Source organism: Gossypium raimondii, chromosome 9 (assembly GCF_025698545.1).
Source record: "Gossypium raimondii isolate GPD5lz chromosome 9, ASM2569854v1, whole genome shotgun sequence".
NCBI classification, from domain to species: Eukaryota; Viridiplantae; Streptophyta; class Magnoliopsida; order Malvales; family Malvaceae; genus Gossypium; species Gossypium raimondii.
Window position 1 is genome coordinate 24,287,554 of NC_068573.1, and position 20,525 is coordinate 24,308,078.

Below are 20,525 nucleotides of genomic sequence, written 5' to 3' on the forward strand. Positions count from 1 at the left end.
TCCCATAAGGCAGAGGACCTGACAATTTTGAAAATCATAATAAAATATTTTAAAAAAGTATTTTTCATATTCTAATTTTACGTTTTAATATTAATTCAGGTGGCACTTTTCTTACTACGATATTATACATTAATTAAGAGTTGTAAATAAAATATATTTATCAATTGCTTTAAATAAAAATAATTTTTTATTCAAAACTTGAATATTTTTTTAAATATTATTTAATAAAATTTTAAAGTATTTTTCATAAATATTTCAAAAATTATTTAAATAATAATTATTTTTAAATTTAAATAAATAAATAAGATTGAAACCCCAGCGTAGCGGGGATGAAATGCTAGTGCATCTTGAAAAAAAACCAACAATTCCCTCTATTTCAATATAAGCGCAATAATTCGAAATGCAATTTAATTATATAATATAACAAAGAATAAATTAAAATTATTAATACATCAATATTTATATGTTTTAAATATATAAGTAGAACGTAATACAAAAAGTAACTATAACAGAAACAAATAATTATGAGAAAATTACTTCTCCCTTTTAGTCGCCTAGCTCCTCTCCTTGATCTGAATAAATATTATACATAAATATAATTCCATTTAGCATAAATGTAGCATTTCTTCATTTTCCTATTTTCTTCTCCGATCCCATAATCCCTCAGCTGCTATCTTATTTTTTCCCTTCCATTTTTTTTTTTTGTAACAATTGAATTTTTGGTTGAGAAAATTTTAGGGTTAGGGTTTTGAGAGATGGGACAACAGTCGTTGATCTACAGCTTTGTGGCTCGAGGCACGGTGATCCTCGCCGAGTACACCGAGTTCTCCGGTAATTTCAACACCATCGCCGCTCAATGTCTCCAGAAGCTCCCTGCCTCCAGCAACAGGTTTACTTATAATTGCGATGGCCACACCTTCAATTACCTCGTTGACAATGGATTCAGTAAGAATTCTTTTTTCCCCTTTGGCAACGACTTGGGATCTGAATCTTCGTTTATATTGATCGGTTTGCTTTCAAAAATAATAATAAATTGGAATGAACCTATTCTACGGATTGATTTTATTAATGATTTAATGATTTAAATACGTTTGCTGATTCCCGATCCTTTTTGTTGTTTGGCATTTGTTGACCGGCTGACTGTATTGCCACGTGTTTGTTCTGGGCTTAGTTTTGATTTAGAGGGTGCTTTTGTTTGGGTTTGTTGATCCTATTCTGAATTTGAGCTTTTGATTCTATTTTTTTATGAGATTTGGTATTGACTGCCTTCATTTTCACGTATTGCGTTTGTGCATTTACCTGTTTGATCTGTCTTTGTTGGAATGCATCAATAAAAAGAAGGAAAGATAGATTAATTGGAATCATTGAATATGTTCATCAATGTTCAATTTAAAGAATTTAATTATAGCTCTTGGGCCATAATGGTTAAATAGACATGATGCTTTATTTTGATATATCTTAATAGAGAATACATACTTTAATTTTTAAATATTAAAAATCTTTTTATTTTTGTTTATTTAGAAATCTTTATTTTGATATATCTTAATAAAGAATACATACTTTAATTTTAAATATTAAAATTTTTGTTTATTTAAATATTAAAGAATACATAGGCATTGTTGTTAATGCAGTTAGATGTAAGTTTAAGTACATTAAAATCTATTACATTTTATTTACTGATTGGGAAAGAATTATGGATAGTTTTAAGTATTGTCTCAAAAAAGTATATATGATTAGGACCTACAATAAAATTGTTAGAAAAAATCTTAATTCCCATCCAATTCCCATAACAAGTGGTAACAATAAAAAGATATAATAACTTTTTAGCTTCCAGAGTTTTACGGTTTATTTACTTTTAAAAGTACATAAAAAATATTTATTTTGTATTTCCAATAAAATTTAAAATTATAATTTAAAAACAAAAGAATAAAAACTTTTAAATTTTAAAATAAAATTATTTTAAATTTTTAAAAATTATAAAAAAATCATAACAAAACTTTCAAGAATTCAAAGATTACATTATTTACTCCATCAATGGTAAAGGCCTATCCAAAGTTTGATTTATTTATTCAGTCAATATTTAAAAAATTGAATAAATAGTTTTTAATTTAATTTGAATTAATTACATATTAAAATATTTTTATTTAATTTTATTTATAAATCTATATATAGCATATTAGTATAAAAATTCTTAAATATTGATACAAACTTTGAATCGATTCAAGTAAAAAATATTTATTCAGTCAATATTAAAAAAATGAATAAATAGTTTTTAATTTAATTTGAATTAATTATATATTAAAATATTTTTATTTAATTTTATTTATAAATCTATATATAGCATATTAGTATAAAAAATTCTTAAATATTGATACAAACTTTGAATCGATTCAAGTAAAAAAATACTTATTGAAAACTAATTTAATATAGATGGAATGAATAACTCACACATTGATGAAATCTTATTACCATTCAAGTAGTAAATGGAATGAACCTTGTTTGTTGACCTGATGGTGAGGGTATTCACCGTTCCAAGTGTGGCTTGGGTTTGAGTTGCTTTAATCGCGTTGTTGTTAGGGCTTTGCCTTCCCCTTGTATTTCACCAAAAAAAATTTAATTTTGGAAGTTTTATATTTTTAAAATTTTAAATAAATATTTTAAAAAAAAAAAGTTATTTTCTTAACTTTTGGATTTTTTAAAAAAGAATTTGCAATTTTTTAAGATTTTATTGAAAATATGATTTTTTTTATATATACATTTTAAAGGGTAAGGATCAAAATAGCATAAAATTGTAAATGTGAAAGGACTAAAAAATTATATTACCTTTTTTTTAGTTGTCATGTCCATAATGCCAACAAATGGGATCAAAATTTTTAAATAACAAAAAATACAATAACTTCAAAACTTGTTCATAAATCAGGCTATTCGTCTAAGTCCAAAGGTCTGCCTGAAATTTAGGAAGGTTTAAACAAAAGTATTAGACTTGAAAAATGTGTTTAGATAAAAAATGGGCCTGTTTAAAATATAGGTTGGCCTCAGATTTAAACATTCAATGTTCGAGTCTAGCCTAACTCATTTTATATTATTTTATGTTGTTATTTTATATATTATGTAATTTATAACACATAAAAATTAAATCTATAGTAGTATATAATATTAATACTATGATCTAAACATTAAAAATTGTTAAGGTGACTATATGTAAAATTTTAATAAATAAAAAATATATAAAATTATTAAATATTAAATTAAAAATAATATGGGTGAGTATAAAATGGGTTCAAAGTTAGCTATTTATAGATATGAATAGACTTGGGCAAAATTTTAGGCTCATATATCAAGTTGGATCGAATTTAGGTAAATATAAAATATGTTAATATCATACATAAATCAACTCAAACTCAACCCTACATCTAAACACAATTAACTTTGCAATATTTAAATTGAAAATGCACTTACCTAGTAGTTTGAAAAATAAATACTTGTCCGCTTTGATAAGAATATATTAATATCCCAAGCTTTATTTACTTGATGAATTATAAATGAAAATGTAAATTTACCTATTATTCATTCAATTTTTATTCATAATTTTAATTACGGGTCATCTAACTATTTTTGAAATTATTTTTGTTAAATTAAATGATAATTAAATATTATTCTAATAATATATATTACAAGGTTTAAGACCCTCAACTGATGCAAAGACTTTTTTATTTTACACATCGATATTTATTTTGTTGACATGTGACATTCTTATATAACATATTTTAATCTCACATCGATTAAAGAATATTTTCATAACTTACATTTGCCTTACAAGTATATGTAAATTTCATCACTATTTTCATAAGCTCTCTATAGTTTCTTCCTTTGAAGAAATTTATAAGAAATAATTCATAGTTTAAAAATATTTATATTATTTATAATTTATAACTATATATATTTGAAAGAGGGAAATAATAATAATTCTATTGATTCGGAAATAACCTAAAACTATCATTTATGTTTTATTTTATTTTCAATCTAAAACTTTTTATAAACATGCTCAATAGAACTTTTACATACTTTTAGCTATAATTTAAGAAATTAAAAGTCTCTCATTTACTTTATAAATAAGTGACAATTTTTTATGTTTCATTAAAAGTTAATTTTAATCATATATTAACTAGAGAATACTTCTATAGCTTACTTCTTCACTAATTTCATTAAAATTAATTTAATTCTTTTAAAAGTTAATTTTAATCACATATTGAGTAGAGAACAATCTCATGCTCATGCTTATCCTATAAAAAGTGTCAATTTCTTTATTTTCATTAAAAGTTAATTTTAATCTCACATTAACTATAAAACATTCACATATCTCACATTTATCTTATAAATAAGTGATAATTTCTTCATATTTTCATTAAAAGTTAATTTTAATCCCACATTAATTAGAAAACACTCTCATATCGACATTTACCTCATAAATAAGTGACAATTTGTTTACTAATTTCATTAAAAGTTAATCTTTGTACCTAATTGATTAGAGAATATTTTATAGCTCATTCCTTCACTATTTTTATTAAAATAGTTTTAATCCCTTAAAATTTAATTTTAATCCCACATTGACTAGAGAACCATTTCATTCTTACACTTGTCCTATAAATAAGTGTCAATTTATAATTGTCTCATATCTCATATTTACCTTACAAATAAGTGATAGTTTTTCACTATTTTCATTAAAAGTTAATTTTAATCCTACATTGATGGGAAAATACTCTCATAACTCACTTCACTTCTTTTTATTCGATGTTGTTTAGAGAACACTCTCATGCTTAAAGGTACCCGACAAATAAGTGGTAGTTTCTTTACTATTTTAATTAGAAAGTTAATTTTAATCCCACATTAGCTAGAGGCACTCACTTATATCACATTTACTTTGTAAATAAGTGACAATTTGTTCACTATTTTCATTAAAAAGTTAATTTTAGTACCTCATTGACTAGAGAATATTTTCATAACTCATTTCTTCACAAATTTTATTAAAATTTATTTTAATCCCTTAAAATTTATTTTCATCCCACATCCTTTAATTAATTTCAACCCCACATTGGCTAAATAACACTCTCGTGCTTACACTTACCCTATAAATAAGTGTCAATTTCTTCACTATTTTCAAATTAATTTTAATTGCACGTTGATTAGAGAACACCCATATCTCACATATACCTTATAAATAAATGATAAATTATTTACTATTTTCATTAAAAAGTTAATTTTAATCGCACATTTATTAGAGAACACTCTTATAGTTCACTTCATTGTTTTTATTAAAAGTTAATTTTAATTCCATATTAACTAGAAAATACTCTTATAGCTCATTTATTTCATTAGTTTTACTAAAATTAATTTTAATCCTTCAAAAGTTAATTTTAAAATTAATTTTAATCCTATATTGGCTGGAGTACACTCTCATGCTCATACTTACCCTATAAATAAGTGTCAAATTCATCACTATTTTCAAGTTAATTCTAATCATACATTAACTAGAGAACACCTCATATCTCAAATTTACCTTATAAAATAAGTGATAATTTCCCAGTGTGGCTGATCATCTTCGCGGACCAGCTACTGATCATCATCTTGGTAAGCTATTGCCTCACCAACTAGCTAATCAGACACAAGCCCATCCTTGGGCAGATTCCTCCTTTTGCTCCTCAACCTACAGGGTATTAGCAACCGTTTCTAGCTGTTCCCCTCCCATTCACTATTTTCATTAAAAAATTTATTTTAATCCCGCATTGACTAGTGAATACTTTTATAACTCACTTATTTATTATTTTCATTAAAGTTAATTTCAATTTCATATTAACTAGAAAATACTCTCATATCTCTTTTCTTTCACTATTTCCACTAAAAATTAATTTAATCCTGTATTGGTTAAAGAACACTCCCATGTTCACACTTATCCTATAAATAAGTGTCAATTTATTCACTATTTTTATTAAAAAGTTAATTTTAATATCACATTGACTAGAGAATACTCACATGTGTTACATTTACATTAAATAGTTAATTTTAATCTTACATTAACTCTATTTATAAACATGAAAGGTTAAATGGTGGTGATTCCAATATTGTGATACATGCACTATGTAACACCCTCACCCGACCTAACCACTGGATCTGGAAATATTAAAAATAAAGTTAACCGTCTGAACCCCGAACTCTAAGCGATTTAAGTAATTACAATATAGCCGCCCCATGGAGAAACTCCTAAAGGTACCCCCTTCCTATATACATGACATGATACTATGGTGCGCCTTAAATCCACACGGTCTGGCTTAGTCCCTCATTGAGTTCCTTATCCTGCGAATCTTGCAACCACAAGTCAAAACCTTTGTAAGTTCGTAAGAACTTAGTGAGTCTCTTAACTAGAATACGCATGCTTAAACCCCGCCTCGCTAGGATAGTAAAAGGAATGAAACTTAGTGTAAATAACTTTTTGTTTATGTGGAAAATTTTCTCTTAACATGACATATCGAACTCTAACTTATTCTCGATCCTATCCGCATGACGGATAGATCGTTGGGCCATTTCCTTCTAGTCATCCTATCAGCCTTCAACTAACCTTGACAGATCCTTAGAATCTCGCCAACTTCGCGTTCCCTGTCATTTCCTTACCTATATTCTTTCTTCCCTTTATTCCCAATGGGGACTCTTCTTTCCACCATGTACTTATAAAGTAGTTTCTTAGGCCTACCCTCCTAGAGGTCTTTGGGTAATTTCCCTTGGAGCTTCATTCCAAATCCATTTATCCCATAATGAACTCCTTACCTCACCTTTTTCTTGAATGTCTTGCTGAGTTTTCACTTGGTTGATATAATTAATGAGGTCTCTCGCCACTCTGGAAGACTATTTCCCTCTTAGGGAAAATCGAGATCAATTTACATCCTTGTAACCTGCCTTGTCGTTGATACCTTGCTCATTTAATGCAACATGTCTTTTTGTTATGGTCTGCCTAACTTATAATACTCAGCGGATTATTACCTGGGTGGTTGTCCGGGTTCTCGATTTCTCTTACATATCGATTCTATACAAAACTAGTTATATAACTGGTTCTTTCTTACTAATTTCCACTTAGAAAGGAACAGCCTCGACAGACATATCTGTCTCCTGATGTATCCCTTCGTGTAACCCTCTCTCGATCTATGGGTTCTAGTTACACCTTTTTACCTCACGAACTAATCATCGAGCCCATGCTCAATATTTATCAAAAAAGGTTTCTTTGTCTATGCTTAATGGTGGATCCCTGATTGTGATCCTTGGTTGAACCATCTTTCGCTTGCCTATACATCTGTCACTTACTGGCGAATCATTTCCCATTACCGTTTCATGTTGGATTACCACCCAGTTACCATATTGACTTTAATGGTTATTGTTTCGACAATATATTTCTCTTACTTTACCCGATGGATTTCTCAAACCCGCTCACTAATGCTTGCATTTTTCCTTAAACGCGACTTTCCATAATTATCGTCTTAACGTTCCACGCCTAAACATGGTCTTATACCTCGTGGTCCCCGTATTTACTATCCCAGTGGACTGCCCCGTGTTTAGTATTCTGGCGGATTATCTATGATGCCATGACATCTTTCAGCTATGATCTTACACAAAAAAGCCTTATGTTTACTGTCCCCATAGACTATCAAATGATGCCATAACGTCTTTTAGTCATGGTCTTAGTCCTATTTAGCCATTTTGATGTGCTTTCACATGATGCCATAACATCTTTCAGTTATGGTCTTACTTATTTTATCTTGATGCCATAGCATCTTTCAGTTGTGGTCTTACTCATCTTTATCATGATGCCATAGCATCTTTTAGCTATGGTCTTACTCATATTGACATATAGCCTCCAATTGGACCCATGACCTAGCCATGGTCTTTCTTACGTACCCTTCCCATTGCATTCCTTCCATTCCCCCAATTCATTGTTCCTAACCTTGATGCTCGAACACCGTAGTGTCCCCTCCGCAAGGTCTGGAGCTTCGCACATCACGGTTTGCACTTAGCAAGATCGTATGATGATATCTAACAAAATTACTTTTTGTTCCCAAATCCTATCTTTGACTATACCCCTTGGTAATTTCCCTTTCCATATTCCATATGCAATGCACACATTTTATAAATAAAGCATTATGGGAACATGCATACTAGACTAGAATAGAGGATATTCATATATCTATGCAATCGTAACATACTTAGCCTTTACAGGGTTGAGGTGTAGAAACTCACCTAATGCTTCTTCACCTTATCAGCTTAGCTTTTTCGATCGCTAGAGCTTCCATTCTCCTGGCAACTAAGCATTATAGTCAAATCATAGGTTAAACTTAGTGTTTTTACTTTAAACCTTAATCTTTCAGAAACATGCAAAACCCTTAAAATGGTTCCGAAAAATCTTAACTTTGTTTTTTTAAATCTTACATACACCGAAGGACTTAGAACCTTACCAGCCTTTCGAATTTTCTACTTTTCTGACTAATTCCTCACAATTGTCGCTCCATGTACCATGTAGGGCTTTCCATGACATCGCTTCCTCAAAGTAGCCATGGAAGATGAAGAAAAATGAGACAAAGGGGAGAAGAAGTCTCTTGGGAAGTCATTTCTTAGCTATTTATAGCCATTTCCGCACGACCTTTAACTGTGCAACATTCACTCATTCACAATCATTTATCCCCAACTAAGGAACTGGCTGGCTCTAACCTAACCAAACCGAAAATGGATTCCAACCATGTCCAATTTTGTTTCTACCTTTTCTTAACTTCCCAATATAGGCCACCAACTTTTGGCTTTTTCCAAATGCATCCCTCAATTGTCTATTAATTTTCGGACTTTGTGGAATCTGGGTGTGACACACTAAATTATAATATGTGTAAATATGTTATATATAAAAATTGAATTAATTAAATTTATATTTTAATTTCAATACAATAAACCCACACATCGTACATCTATATAAGTTCTAATTGACATTATTATTAATTAAATGCACATTTATTTTTTATAATTATAATCAATATGCACTTATTAAATTATTTAAATTTACTTATTAAATAATTTATTATTAAATTTAATTTTGAAAAATTTTGTGGTTCTCAATATTATAACTAATTTATGCACCATGTAAGCCTAATATAAATATATGTTGATGTAAAGTATTTTTCAAGTTAATAATATACGCAAGCTTGTTTTTAATAAAATTTCAGGAATGCTAATTAATTATATTTTTTTCTTGTCTTTTCTTTTTGCCTCTTTTAAGAAAAATTCGTGCAAATATTTTAAATTTAGTTTTAATTCCATTATACAAACGTCGAGAATAATTTCCAAATTTATTTAATTTTAAATAAAATAATTAAATCTCTATAAAAGTTTAATTATAAAAAATAATTACAGTTGCAATAAGGACAATAAATACAATTAAATTTTAATAATTACAGTAAATTTTGAACAAATATTAAGTTTATTTTCAATAAACTTTCATCGGTAATTATTACATTTTCCTCTCTTTTTTTTTTTCTTCCATTATTTCGTTACTTTTATTTAATCAATTTCTTTACCATGAAAACTTGATACGATTTTGTAACTAAAACAGTGAGAAAATAATACAAATAAAGACACAAGGTTACTAATAAAAGGGTATAATAGTCTTTTTATTTAAAATTTATTTAGTAAATAAATTCCAGTGACTTATTTGGTTATCATCAAACTTTGGGAGGTAAATGAGTATTTTTGGAAAGTACTGATCAAAGAGTCTCTTTGGAGTGTAGATGTTCCCTTGAAACTGATTGCAACTTTGTAGTTTTATTAGGGAAAGGGATAGACGAGCAATGTTTTACTTAACAAAATGCACTATTAATGGGTGAAGTCTAGCTTACTATACATGATACATAAGTTTTGTTCTTTTATTTTGGTGCCTTGGGTCTCGGGTGATATAGCTTTGACTGCGCATCTTTACCATGGGGGCAGTACTGATTTTGGTAACTCCTAGATTCTTTAATCTCTCTGTTTCACATATTCATTTTGCCAAATAAATTTGGTGGTGCAGCCTACTGTGTAGTTGCAACGGAATCCGCGGGCAGGCAAATTCCAATTGCATTTCTAGAAAGAGTTAAGGAAGACTTCTCGAAGAGATATGGGGGAGGGAAGGCTGCAAATGCTAAAGCCAAGAGTCTTAATAGAGAATTTGGGTATCAATGCCTCTCCCATTTACTCTTATACTTCTTCTTCTTCACATGCTTAGCTCTTTATATTGAATAGGTCCAAATTGAAGGCTCATATGAAGTACTGTGCGGAACATCCTGAAGAGATCAGTAAACTTGCCAAAGTGAAGGCTCAAGTTTCTGAAGTCAAGGGTGTTATGATGGAAAATATTGAGAAGGTAATAGCAGTTGCTCTTTCTGAATCTCTTATAAGAGTAGGAATGCATAGCCACCATGGGTTTTAGTGTAGATAAAATGTTAATGGTACTTCAGATATATTATTACACACAGCATGTTGTTAACATTTTTCTTTGTCCAGGTCCTTGACCGTGGTGAGAAGATTGAGGTACTGGTTGATAAAACTGAGAACCTTCGCTCACAGGTTAGTCCTATCTAAACTGCATTTTTATGGATGATTGAAATTATGACTCTATTCTGCTCTACTGAAGGTTCTAGAAATTATGAATCGTTTTTGCAGTCATTTATGTTGGCTCATATCTGATATTTGTATTGAGTGCATGTCTAAATACTGGTGTGGGGGATATGTCCCTTCATTTCTATAGAAAAACTTAGAAAAAATGAACATACTGGTGGTGCAGAACATATAGATGCATTTGACTTGATATTTGGATTCCAGGCACAAGATTTTAGGCAGCAAGGAACTAAAATAAAAAGAAAGATGTGGATTGAGAATATGAAGATGAAATTGATTGTATTCGGTATTGTTGCTGTGATTATTATTGTGATTATTATCTCAGTCTGCCGTAACCTCAACTGTTAATCTGTCTTGGATTTACCACCTACTGCTGTTTTGCTGCCCTTGCTAACCGGGGTTATCCGGATAGATTGCTTCATTCTTTCATAGCTTATTTTATATATATATATATATATATTTCTCCCTTGCTGGCCGATTAGGATAGTGAAAGAAAGGCTTTGTATAGGGGTTACACTTTGGACCTTTTTTAAGGGTAAATAAATATTTCTATAAAGGTCTTTCTTTATATTGTAACAATGCTTGGATGCTTGCATATTCTATTTTCCCTTTTTAATTATTATTAATTAATTTGTCTTTTCTTTTTATTCCTCTTATCCTTTTCAATTGAATATTAATGAGATAATCCCTTATATTATAAACTCTCGACACTAATTATAATTATCATATTTTCAACTCAAAAGACAATCAAACATCTGATAGAATATTACATTGATGCCGAGAAGCCCCAATGGGTTAGCATTTACTTAACATAAGAGAGAACTGAAAAAATGGTTTGAACCATGGTAAGTAGAAGGAGAAGAACAGCTGCAAGAACAGAAACAAGTGCCCATGGACTGTTAAAATAGTTGTGCTTCAAGTTTGCTATCCATTTGTTCCATTGTTTACTACAATACCTGTTCACATTGCTGAAAACTTCAGAGTAAAAGGAGTACCTAGATATGCTCACTGAATCACCCAGCCGATTAAACATGGTGGCGACCACTTCGTCGTTGCCTAACCAGTTTTTAATTATCCCTCGTCGTCGAAGTAATTCCACGTCTTTCGACGAGTTTATAAGGCAGTCCATGAAGTTCATATAATCAGTCACATGATTCAAGCTTCTCCCTGGGAAAAACTGTTCAAAGGCAATCACATTGCGGAAGAAACATTCCGTATGATCATCGATTTTTAATTTTGGTATCTTCATTGTCCCATTTTCGAACTTTATATCGAAAATGCTACTTCCATCAGCCTTTTCAAATCGGATTCCATCCTCTTGGAGCTCAGTAGCACAATGCATGAAGCTCCACTCGATTGGTTTAGTCTTTTTCCTATAGGCTACCATTTCAGATTCAGAAGGTTGCCAGCATTCGTTTACCAAGCCGAGCAGAGGCTTGATCTCCATGATAGATTTTAAGCTATCTCGATTACACCCTTTACCCGGCAATATTATGGCGAAGAAATTCATGGTAATGTATCGGAATATGTCTGGATTCGGAATCTCTATCATACCAAACAACTTCCAAAGAATGAATAATGGAAGTTGATTCTCCACCAACAACAAATCACGGCATAAGAGGTTATGGAAACCGTCTATCTTGAAAAAAGGATCGTCCATCACCGTCGTCATCGCAAACTTGCGGATTAGTTGAATTATAAAGCAAGCATCAATGAGCATCATTTCGATGAAATCATCGGTGTCGAGACCAATCTGTTCTGCATAACATTTCCTAGCTCTATCTTCTAAGCCTCTCATTACCATTACATAGTTGGTGACATCCTCCTTCATTTCATTGAGCAGCATTCTGAGAAACCGGAATTTATGTTCCTCCATTGGTTTTAAATGATGTTTACCATGGTGGTAAGGACCGATTGAGACTACATCGGGTTCGTATGCCTTTTCGTTTACCTTCCGAAGATAATTCGGTACTTTGAAAATGCAACAGTTTGATGATATTGGGGAAATTGCCTTGAGCTTTTTATCTATACGAATAGCAACCGGGTCATCTTTTTCATCCGCCATTTAAGTTCTTCTACATCAATAACACCTATAACAGCAGTCGACACTAAGTTGCAAAGATTATTGAACTCGGATACGGATGTTACAATCACTCTTCGCCGTCGATATTTATTTTGCAATTGACCACAATAGCATTACAACGTAGATTTAAATCAATGCAAGAGTAGTATTAAGAGCAAGTAATAGATGCCAAAATTAATAGTAAATGCTGAAGTGTTTTCTCTAATTTCATTCATCATAAAATAGACATGTATTTCACTTGACATCTACTAAAAAAGTGTGTATTGGTTACCTGTTTGGGTTATTTGAGATGTGAATCGATCCTGTACGAGGGACGGAAATTCAAATGCAAATCGGTATTCATGCGAAGCTCAAACATCCTAGTTTTGTTTCACACAATGGTTTCATATGGAAGGTTTATGGGCGACTCAAATTGCAGCAGGAAGAAGAAGCAATGATTGATTAAAGTTTCTTTCCTTTTGATAATTGAGATTTGTCAAAGCTGGCTGGCTGGTAGGGACATTGATTTGGACATCAAAACTAAGGGTTTCCAGTGACTTATACTTTCCCCCCTCTTGTGTATCACTTGAGAGCGCGTTATTACATATTTATAATATAAGGATAATGTTGGTATTTTAAAAAATCAAGATTAAACTTATAAGTATTTATTCATTTCAAGCAAATATAAACAAGAGATAATATTTATTATCTATGTTCTTAGAGCTATCTATAATATATAACATTTTGATAAAAAATTTATATTCTAATTTTCTTATCCATGCACGAGTTTGTTTTATGTATGAATTAAAAATATTTTTCTTTTACTTTTTTTAAATTAAGTAATATTGTGAAAATAAATTTATATTATTTATAAAAGATATTTTTATTTTATAAAATTTTAATTTTAAATAATATTTTTACATACAGTAAACATATTATAAAAATATTGTATGAATAGTGTATAATTTTTAAAATTGTTAGAGTTGTATGACGCAAATTCCTGTTAAAGAAATAATACAGCACTAAAACAAGTAGAATACGTATAGAACTACACTTCATCTATTTGACGTTGATTAGAATAAGATTTTTCAGCCTTTAAATAGATGTAGTCAAAACTCCTCCTATATCATTCGATTTTCAACACTAGTGAATTTTCTTCTCCTCTGCCCGTGATTTTTTCCCGATAGGGTTTCCACATAAAATCTGTGTGTTTTATTTTCTTTCTTATTGTTTTACGATCGTTTTATATTGCCATTATTGGCATTCGATTTTACAAAAACAACAATATTCTAAGGAAAAGGTCATTGTTTTCTAAAGATTGTTTAAAAATAATTTAATTCTATTGCTTAAAAATTATAATTTTTTGTATTATGTTACTACTCGAATTCTATTTTAAAAATTTTAAATTCTATTTTTTTTAACAATCTCATTATAGGTTCTGATTATATCTGTTCTTTTTGACACAATGCCTAGAACTACCGTAGCCTTTCTCCAACCCATAAATAGGAGGATAATACGTTTCAGCGCACTCAAACCGACGTCCTCTTGCATTGACAATAATTCTCATATCAATCGAGTTAAGACTCAATCGACAAAAAATGTATTTAATATGTAAAAAAATCTTGTATCATAATTAATTACCCAAATAAGAACACGTTTAATATGTGAAAAATTGCTAACTAAATCTTAGTTCGGATAAGAATGAAAGGTTAAAGATACTGGCTGCCTGGAAATAGAGAAAAAATTATGTTGATTGCATCAAAAATACAACACCCATAACTCATTTTCGTCGCTGAAATAGGGTTACAGAGTATTATTGTACATCTCAGAACTTTTCATATCAATTGGCATCAATTATCAAATAAATTTCATAAATACATATATGATTCAAAATGAAATAGAAGATATATTTATGAACTTAAATCGAGCCTTCGAAGCCCTAAAAATAGGTTAAGAACATTTAGGGACCAAATAAGAACAAATCAGAACATTCAAGGAAAAATTGAAAATTTTCACTATAGGGGTCACATGGCCGTGTGGTTATCCCACACGCCCGTGTGTCTACCCTACATGTCTGTGTGCTTAACCGTGTGCTCACCCGTATAATTCACTGACTTAGGCGACACGCCCGTGTGGGTTGCCCATGTGTGACACACGACCATATGACAGCCCCATGTCCCAAGTCGTATGTGTGTAAAAGTGACCAAATCCAAGCCTATTCTTCATGCAATTGTTTAGGTATATATACCAACTCATTTCACATATTCACAAGTCTATAAACACACTTTAAATTAACCAAAACATACCATTTCCATTCATCTAAAACCAACCAAAGTATCATGTACCAAACACATTATAATGTTCATGCTACTCATTATCAAACAACTATCTATAAGCCATAATATATACCAACTAACACATTCCAAACACATCATTCCAACTTAATATGACACTTACAATCTTGACCACCTACTCAAGTTTACTTAAGGTTAATAAACATACCACAAAGATTACGATTCATTCATCACGTACAAAACATCACACGGAGCCATGAATTATAGCATAATAACCATTTGCCCTACTACATGCCATATAAGCCAAATGTTTACAAAATCTACCAAAAGATTCCTAAGGGTAGTGTGGTTTTGCGAGTTGATTCGATCTCTGGATCACAAAATGTAATATACAAAACAAAGGACAAGGCACGAGTAAGCTTACTTGAAGCTTAGTAAGTTCGCTAAATTAAACGATAAATCTTACCAAATTAACATAACATGTCAAATTATAAGATTAAATAACGAAATTCTTGTCAAACACAGCTCACAACAGGTGAGTATTACATAGTGCATTAATTCACATCATATTCTCAATCATCGTATTAATAAGATCTAATCTTAGGCAATCAGAGGGTATCACTCATTCGAATTAATTTCAGAGTTTTGACCAGCTCACGATGCTGCTCACACAAGCTACAGAGAATCCGCAAAAGGTGCAGGATCTCAAGCTACACTTTGTATGAATGGTACGTAGTACCTGCTAAATAATCACCGGCTCACGATGCTGCTCACACAAGCTGTAGATAATCCGCATCACATGTAGGATCTCAGCCATTGCTACGGTCTATATCACCGGCTCAAGGCCTGATGGACAACACCGGCACAAAGCCTGCTAGGCACAAAGCCCATTAGGCACAAAGCCCGATAAATATACTAGCAGCAAGCCTAATAGATAACACCGGCTTAAAGCCTACTATTCAGAAACATAACGTGTTCACCATATTTAATTTATTTTTTATTATCAAATCATTCAATAGTTAAGTTTAACGTTGGATCTAATTATAATAAACATGTAATATAAATGGAACCATTGTAACATAAAAGAAATATTACAAACTTACCTCACTAAACTGCAGCACGATAAGGTACAATGACTCTTCTTTATGCCTCGATTTTCAACCCATACTTGATCTAGAATAATAAATTCATTCAATCAACTAATTCCAACAGTAAAATTAACTCATTTTATGCAATTAAGTCATTTTTGACATTTTTACAAAATTTCCCTCAATATTTTACTTTTATGCAATTTAATCCCTAACTCAAAACATGCAATTTAACCATTTCTATTCAAATTTCAGCTTAGCCGAATATTCAAGTGCCTTTCTACAGCCCATTTTTGCAATTATTTCACATCAAGTATAAATAACTTTGTCACTTTAACATTTCAGTCCTTAAACGTTAAAATCATCAAAAACTACTTTACAAAATTGTCCTATTTAACAACCAAACTTAATAATCCATCATAAAATTCTGAGAACACACAAAACTCATCAATGACATAATCCACAACATTTAACAGTTTTACAAATTAGTTACCGGATTAGCTAGATCGAACTAATACGAGCTCAAAAACATAAAAATTACTAAAAACGAGCAAGAATTACCTAACCAAATGGAAGCCCTAGCTTGGCCGAATCCTCTTCTCTTCTCTAATGGCTATTTCGGTTTTTTTTTTTTTTTGCTTAACGAAGAAGATGATTCTTTTATTTTAATTTTGTTTATAAAGTTTATTTATTTATTTACCTTTTTACCCTTTAATTTTCATTCAAATTTAACAATTTCAAGCCCATTACCGTCCACAATCATCACCTATGGTATATTTACCATTCAAGAAAGGTTTAATTACACAATTGGTCCTTCAATTATTTTGAATTTTAACTAAACAAACTTAATTTCAATTTAATCCTAAGCTAATTAGGACTAAATGAGCAAATACCCCCAAAGTTAGTGGATTTAATCATGTCACCACCACTTAGACTTTTTGACCATGATTTAATTACTATTTTGGTCTTTTTACTATTTTAAATCTATAGCAATTAACTTTTACCTCTTTTACAATTTAATCATTTTACCTTAATTAGGCCACCAATCGTCAAAATTACCGGACCAAACTTTAATTCACCTATAATACGACTCTGTGAATATTTAATAAAAATATTTATGGCTTTAAATTACAGAAATGAGGTCCTACTACCTTGTTTTCAATAACCACTTGACTTTTGAACCTAACCACTTATACTAACTTTCAATTCAATTGGTTAAAATACCTCAAATCAAAATTTATTATAAAATTACTATCAACTCGTATAATTTAAATACTAATTATACAAACTTACTCGTCAGATTTGTGGTCTCAAAACCATTATTTTTTACACCATTGAAAAAGGGGCTATTACAAGAAATCCCTCAATTTTTTCCTATGATTATGACCTCAATCTTATGTATGGTATATATAAGACATCATTTGCGGGTATCCAAAAAACTTGAACTCGTGACCGCATAACGACTGTCAACTGACCACCAGTTATATTCAAATCTATGACCACATCACAATTGCCGACTGAGACCTCCACTTAGACTTCGACCCGTGACCGTATCAAGCACTGTCACCCCGAAACTTGACTTCCATAGGATGAGTTTATGAGGTAATGATATTATCCCGTCATGATATATGAAATGTATGCGGTTTGAGGTGCATTATCACATCCTTGACCCCTCAAATATTCTACCTATAAACTTTTGTGGCTTCACCCCTAAAACCCTAACTCTAACAAAATTAGAAAAACCTTAACCCTTAAAAAATCCAAGGAGCGAGAGTGTGAAAGCGTGTCCAGCTGGGCGTGTGAAAGTGCATTTTCACACACTCTCTCCAAAATCGACCTATTTCCCTAAATTTATAAAAAAAAACGCCTAAAAAACCAAATAAAAAACAAAATCGACATATGTCTTATTTAACCTAGAAGTACCCAAAATACTTTTATTTTCTCGAGCTCTCAATTTTAACCTTATTATTCTCTAAGTTAATTTAATTACTTTTAAACATGTTATATGATTTTAAAATTTTGAAACATTATAAAGTTTTAATAAATTTTAAACAAATTATAATGTTCTAATTTTTAAAAAGATTATAATATCTTTTAAATAGTTTTTCTAAAATAAAAGTATGTTTTTGAAAAATATATGGTAAACATATATTATAATCTTAAAAAGCATTTTAAGGAAAATTTAAAATTTTAAAAATTAAAAAATTTAAGTAATTTTATATCATGTTTAAACAGTTTTTAAGCAATTTTATTTTTTAATATTTTTAAAATGGTCTTTATTAAGTTTATTTTAATTTTGATATTAACGGTAGAAGTTTTTAAACATCTTTTAAATTAACTAGTTCAATCTTTTTGATATGATTTAAATTAATTATTTTAATGCTAATTGAAACAAAACTAATTTTTATTATATTATTTAATAACTTAAATACGTTTTTATCATATTATAAACATGTTACAATCAGTTTTAAAATGTTTAATACAATTTTCATAAATTATTTTAGATGTGATATTTTGTCATATAAAATTAATTTTTACACTTTTTAAAAGCTTGTATTCTAATGTTAATGTTAAGCAGATTTTTAAATAAATTTTACTTTAACCAGTTTTTATCTTAATTTTAATCTTAACGGTTATAAAATTTTAAACAACTTTTAAATAAATATTTTATTTTTAAATTAAAAGAGTTTTCATGTTTAAATAAATTAATTAAATATTTATATTTGCAATAAATTATAGTTTGGGTAAATATTATATATATAAATATGAATTAATCAAATGCATCTTCTTCTTTTTTTGGTGAAAAGATAAAGATACAAAGCAATTAAACTAGATCCTCAAAGGAGGGTCCTCGAATAGTCTTAAACCTAGCCTCTTGTTGCAAAGTGTCTTGACAAGACTGTCTGCAATTGAGTTCTCTTCCTGAGGAATATGTTGATTTTTCCACTGCTTTACCACTTCCAGGATATGATGAATTCTTCTGACAAGGGTAGAATTAAAGTTCCCCGAAGAACCATCCTTGATGGCGTTGACAGCCTCAATACTATCCGTTTGGATTAACACCCTCTCAAAGCGTCTATCCAAAATAAGGTTCAACCCATCTAAGATCCCCTAAAGCTCAACCTCCATCACTGTACAATTACCCAAATATCTAGAGAACCCAATAATCCACCTACCACTATGATCTCTTATAAAACCTCCAATTGTTGCAAAACCCTCGTCAATCCTAACCGAACCATTTGTTCTCAAACACACCCAACTACTAGCTATAGATGAATTATAGAAATAACTTTGTGGTTTATGAGATGATGTCATTGAAATTGAGGAATACTGTTTTGCCCAATTGTAAGAGATTTTAAAGATCTCATAAATACTCCACAAAATGCTTTGAAAAATAAACAAGTTGCAATTCTTCCAAATATGCCACGCGATAATCCTAAAGAGGCACGGCCAATCTACTCTATCCAAAGAAAGAGTTAGATGGTTCTGGAGGTTATTCGTCATCCAGTCTAAGAGAGATCCGGTGTAGAACCTAGAGAGACTTTGTTGTGGAATGAGTTTATCCCAAATGGTTCTAGCAGCCAAGCAATCTCTAAGCATACGCAGCACATCCTCATAATTCTATCCACAAATACCACAAGTGTAACTATTCAAAATGCCTTGCCTTACCCTTTCAGTATTCGTAAGTAAACGTTGCTTAAGGGCAAGCCAAATGAAGAAGGGGATCCGTTAGGGGCCTCAAACTTCTAAGGTATCTCTCAAATTTGTTCTTTTGAGTTCACTACACCTTCTCGAATCTTCCCATAAGCGCTTTTAAGGGAGAAATAGTAGGTCGAAATAGCTCCCCAAATAATTTTATCCGGGCCCAAAGACGGATGCTGCGGTGGAACACCTACAATCTTGTTGATGAACACTTCTGAGACCCAAGGCCGAAAAAGGTAGAAATTTCATGAGTTGTCACCAGTAATCACATTACTAAGGGAACAATCCATATTAAGGTTAGCAGATGAAGGAATTAGTTTAAATAAGGGGTTGCAGTTTGGAATCCAGGGGTCTCGCCAGCATTTAATACTATTCCTGTCCCGACAGACCATAGCAGGTTTTCACGAATGGAGGGTCATACCTTAGAAATGGATATCCATAAAAAGGAACAACGTCCTCTTGATAAGTCCTCAGAAAAACCATTAGTGACACCATATTTTGACCAAAGAACCCAAACCCAAAGGGCATTGACATTTGAGATAATGTTGAAACCAACCTTCATCATAAAATAAGTGTTATGATCTTTCAAGTGTCCAAGACCAAGACCTCCATGTGACTTAGGTTGACACACTGAATCCCAACTTACTAAGGTCATCTTTGAAATAGCATTATGGGATCCCCAAACAAATTTCCTTACTATAC

At 30.7% G+C, this 20,525-nt stretch overlaps 2 protein-coding genes across 4 annotated transcripts; one reads left to right on the forward strand and one right to left on the reverse strand.

Annotated features, from left to right (window-relative positions):
• The first annotated feature begins 521 nt into the window (after positions 1–521).
• On the forward strand, positions 522–11,258 carry LOC105798625 (putative vesicle-associated membrane protein 726). The gene is made up of 5 exons (XM_012628754.2): positions 522–945; positions 10,091–10,232; positions 10,303–10,423; positions 10,564–10,626; positions 10,882–11,258. The coding sequence occupies exons 1-5, from the start codon at positions 756–758 to the stop codon at positions 11,023–11,025; spliced, it is 660 nt and encodes a 219-aa protein (XP_012484208.1). The 5' UTR covers positions 522–755; the 3' UTR covers positions 11,026–11,258.
• A 108-nt stretch (positions 11,259–11,366) lies between these two features.
• Positions 11,367–13,271, reverse strand: LOC105798624 (UPF0481 protein At3g47200). 3 transcript variants are annotated; one of them, XM_012628753.2, is made up of 2 exons: positions 13,032–13,271; positions 11,367–12,702 (listed from the first exon to the last, which is right to left on the reverse strand). In XM_012628753.2, exon 2 carries the CDS (start codon positions 12,551–12,553, stop codon positions 11,480–11,482), a length of 1,074 nt encoding a protein of 357 aa, XP_012484207.1. In that variant the 5' UTR covers positions 12,554–12,702; positions 13,032–13,271; the 3' UTR covers positions 11,367–11,479. The 3 variants fall into 3 exon arrangements, with proteins under 3 accessions (XP_012484207.1, XP_012484205.1, XP_012484204.1); XM_012628751.2 differs by having other exon boundaries at positions 11,367–12,832; XM_012628750.2 differs by having other exon boundaries at positions 11,367–12,767; positions 13,032–13,270.
• Positions 13,272–20,525: the final 7,254 nt, after the last annotated feature.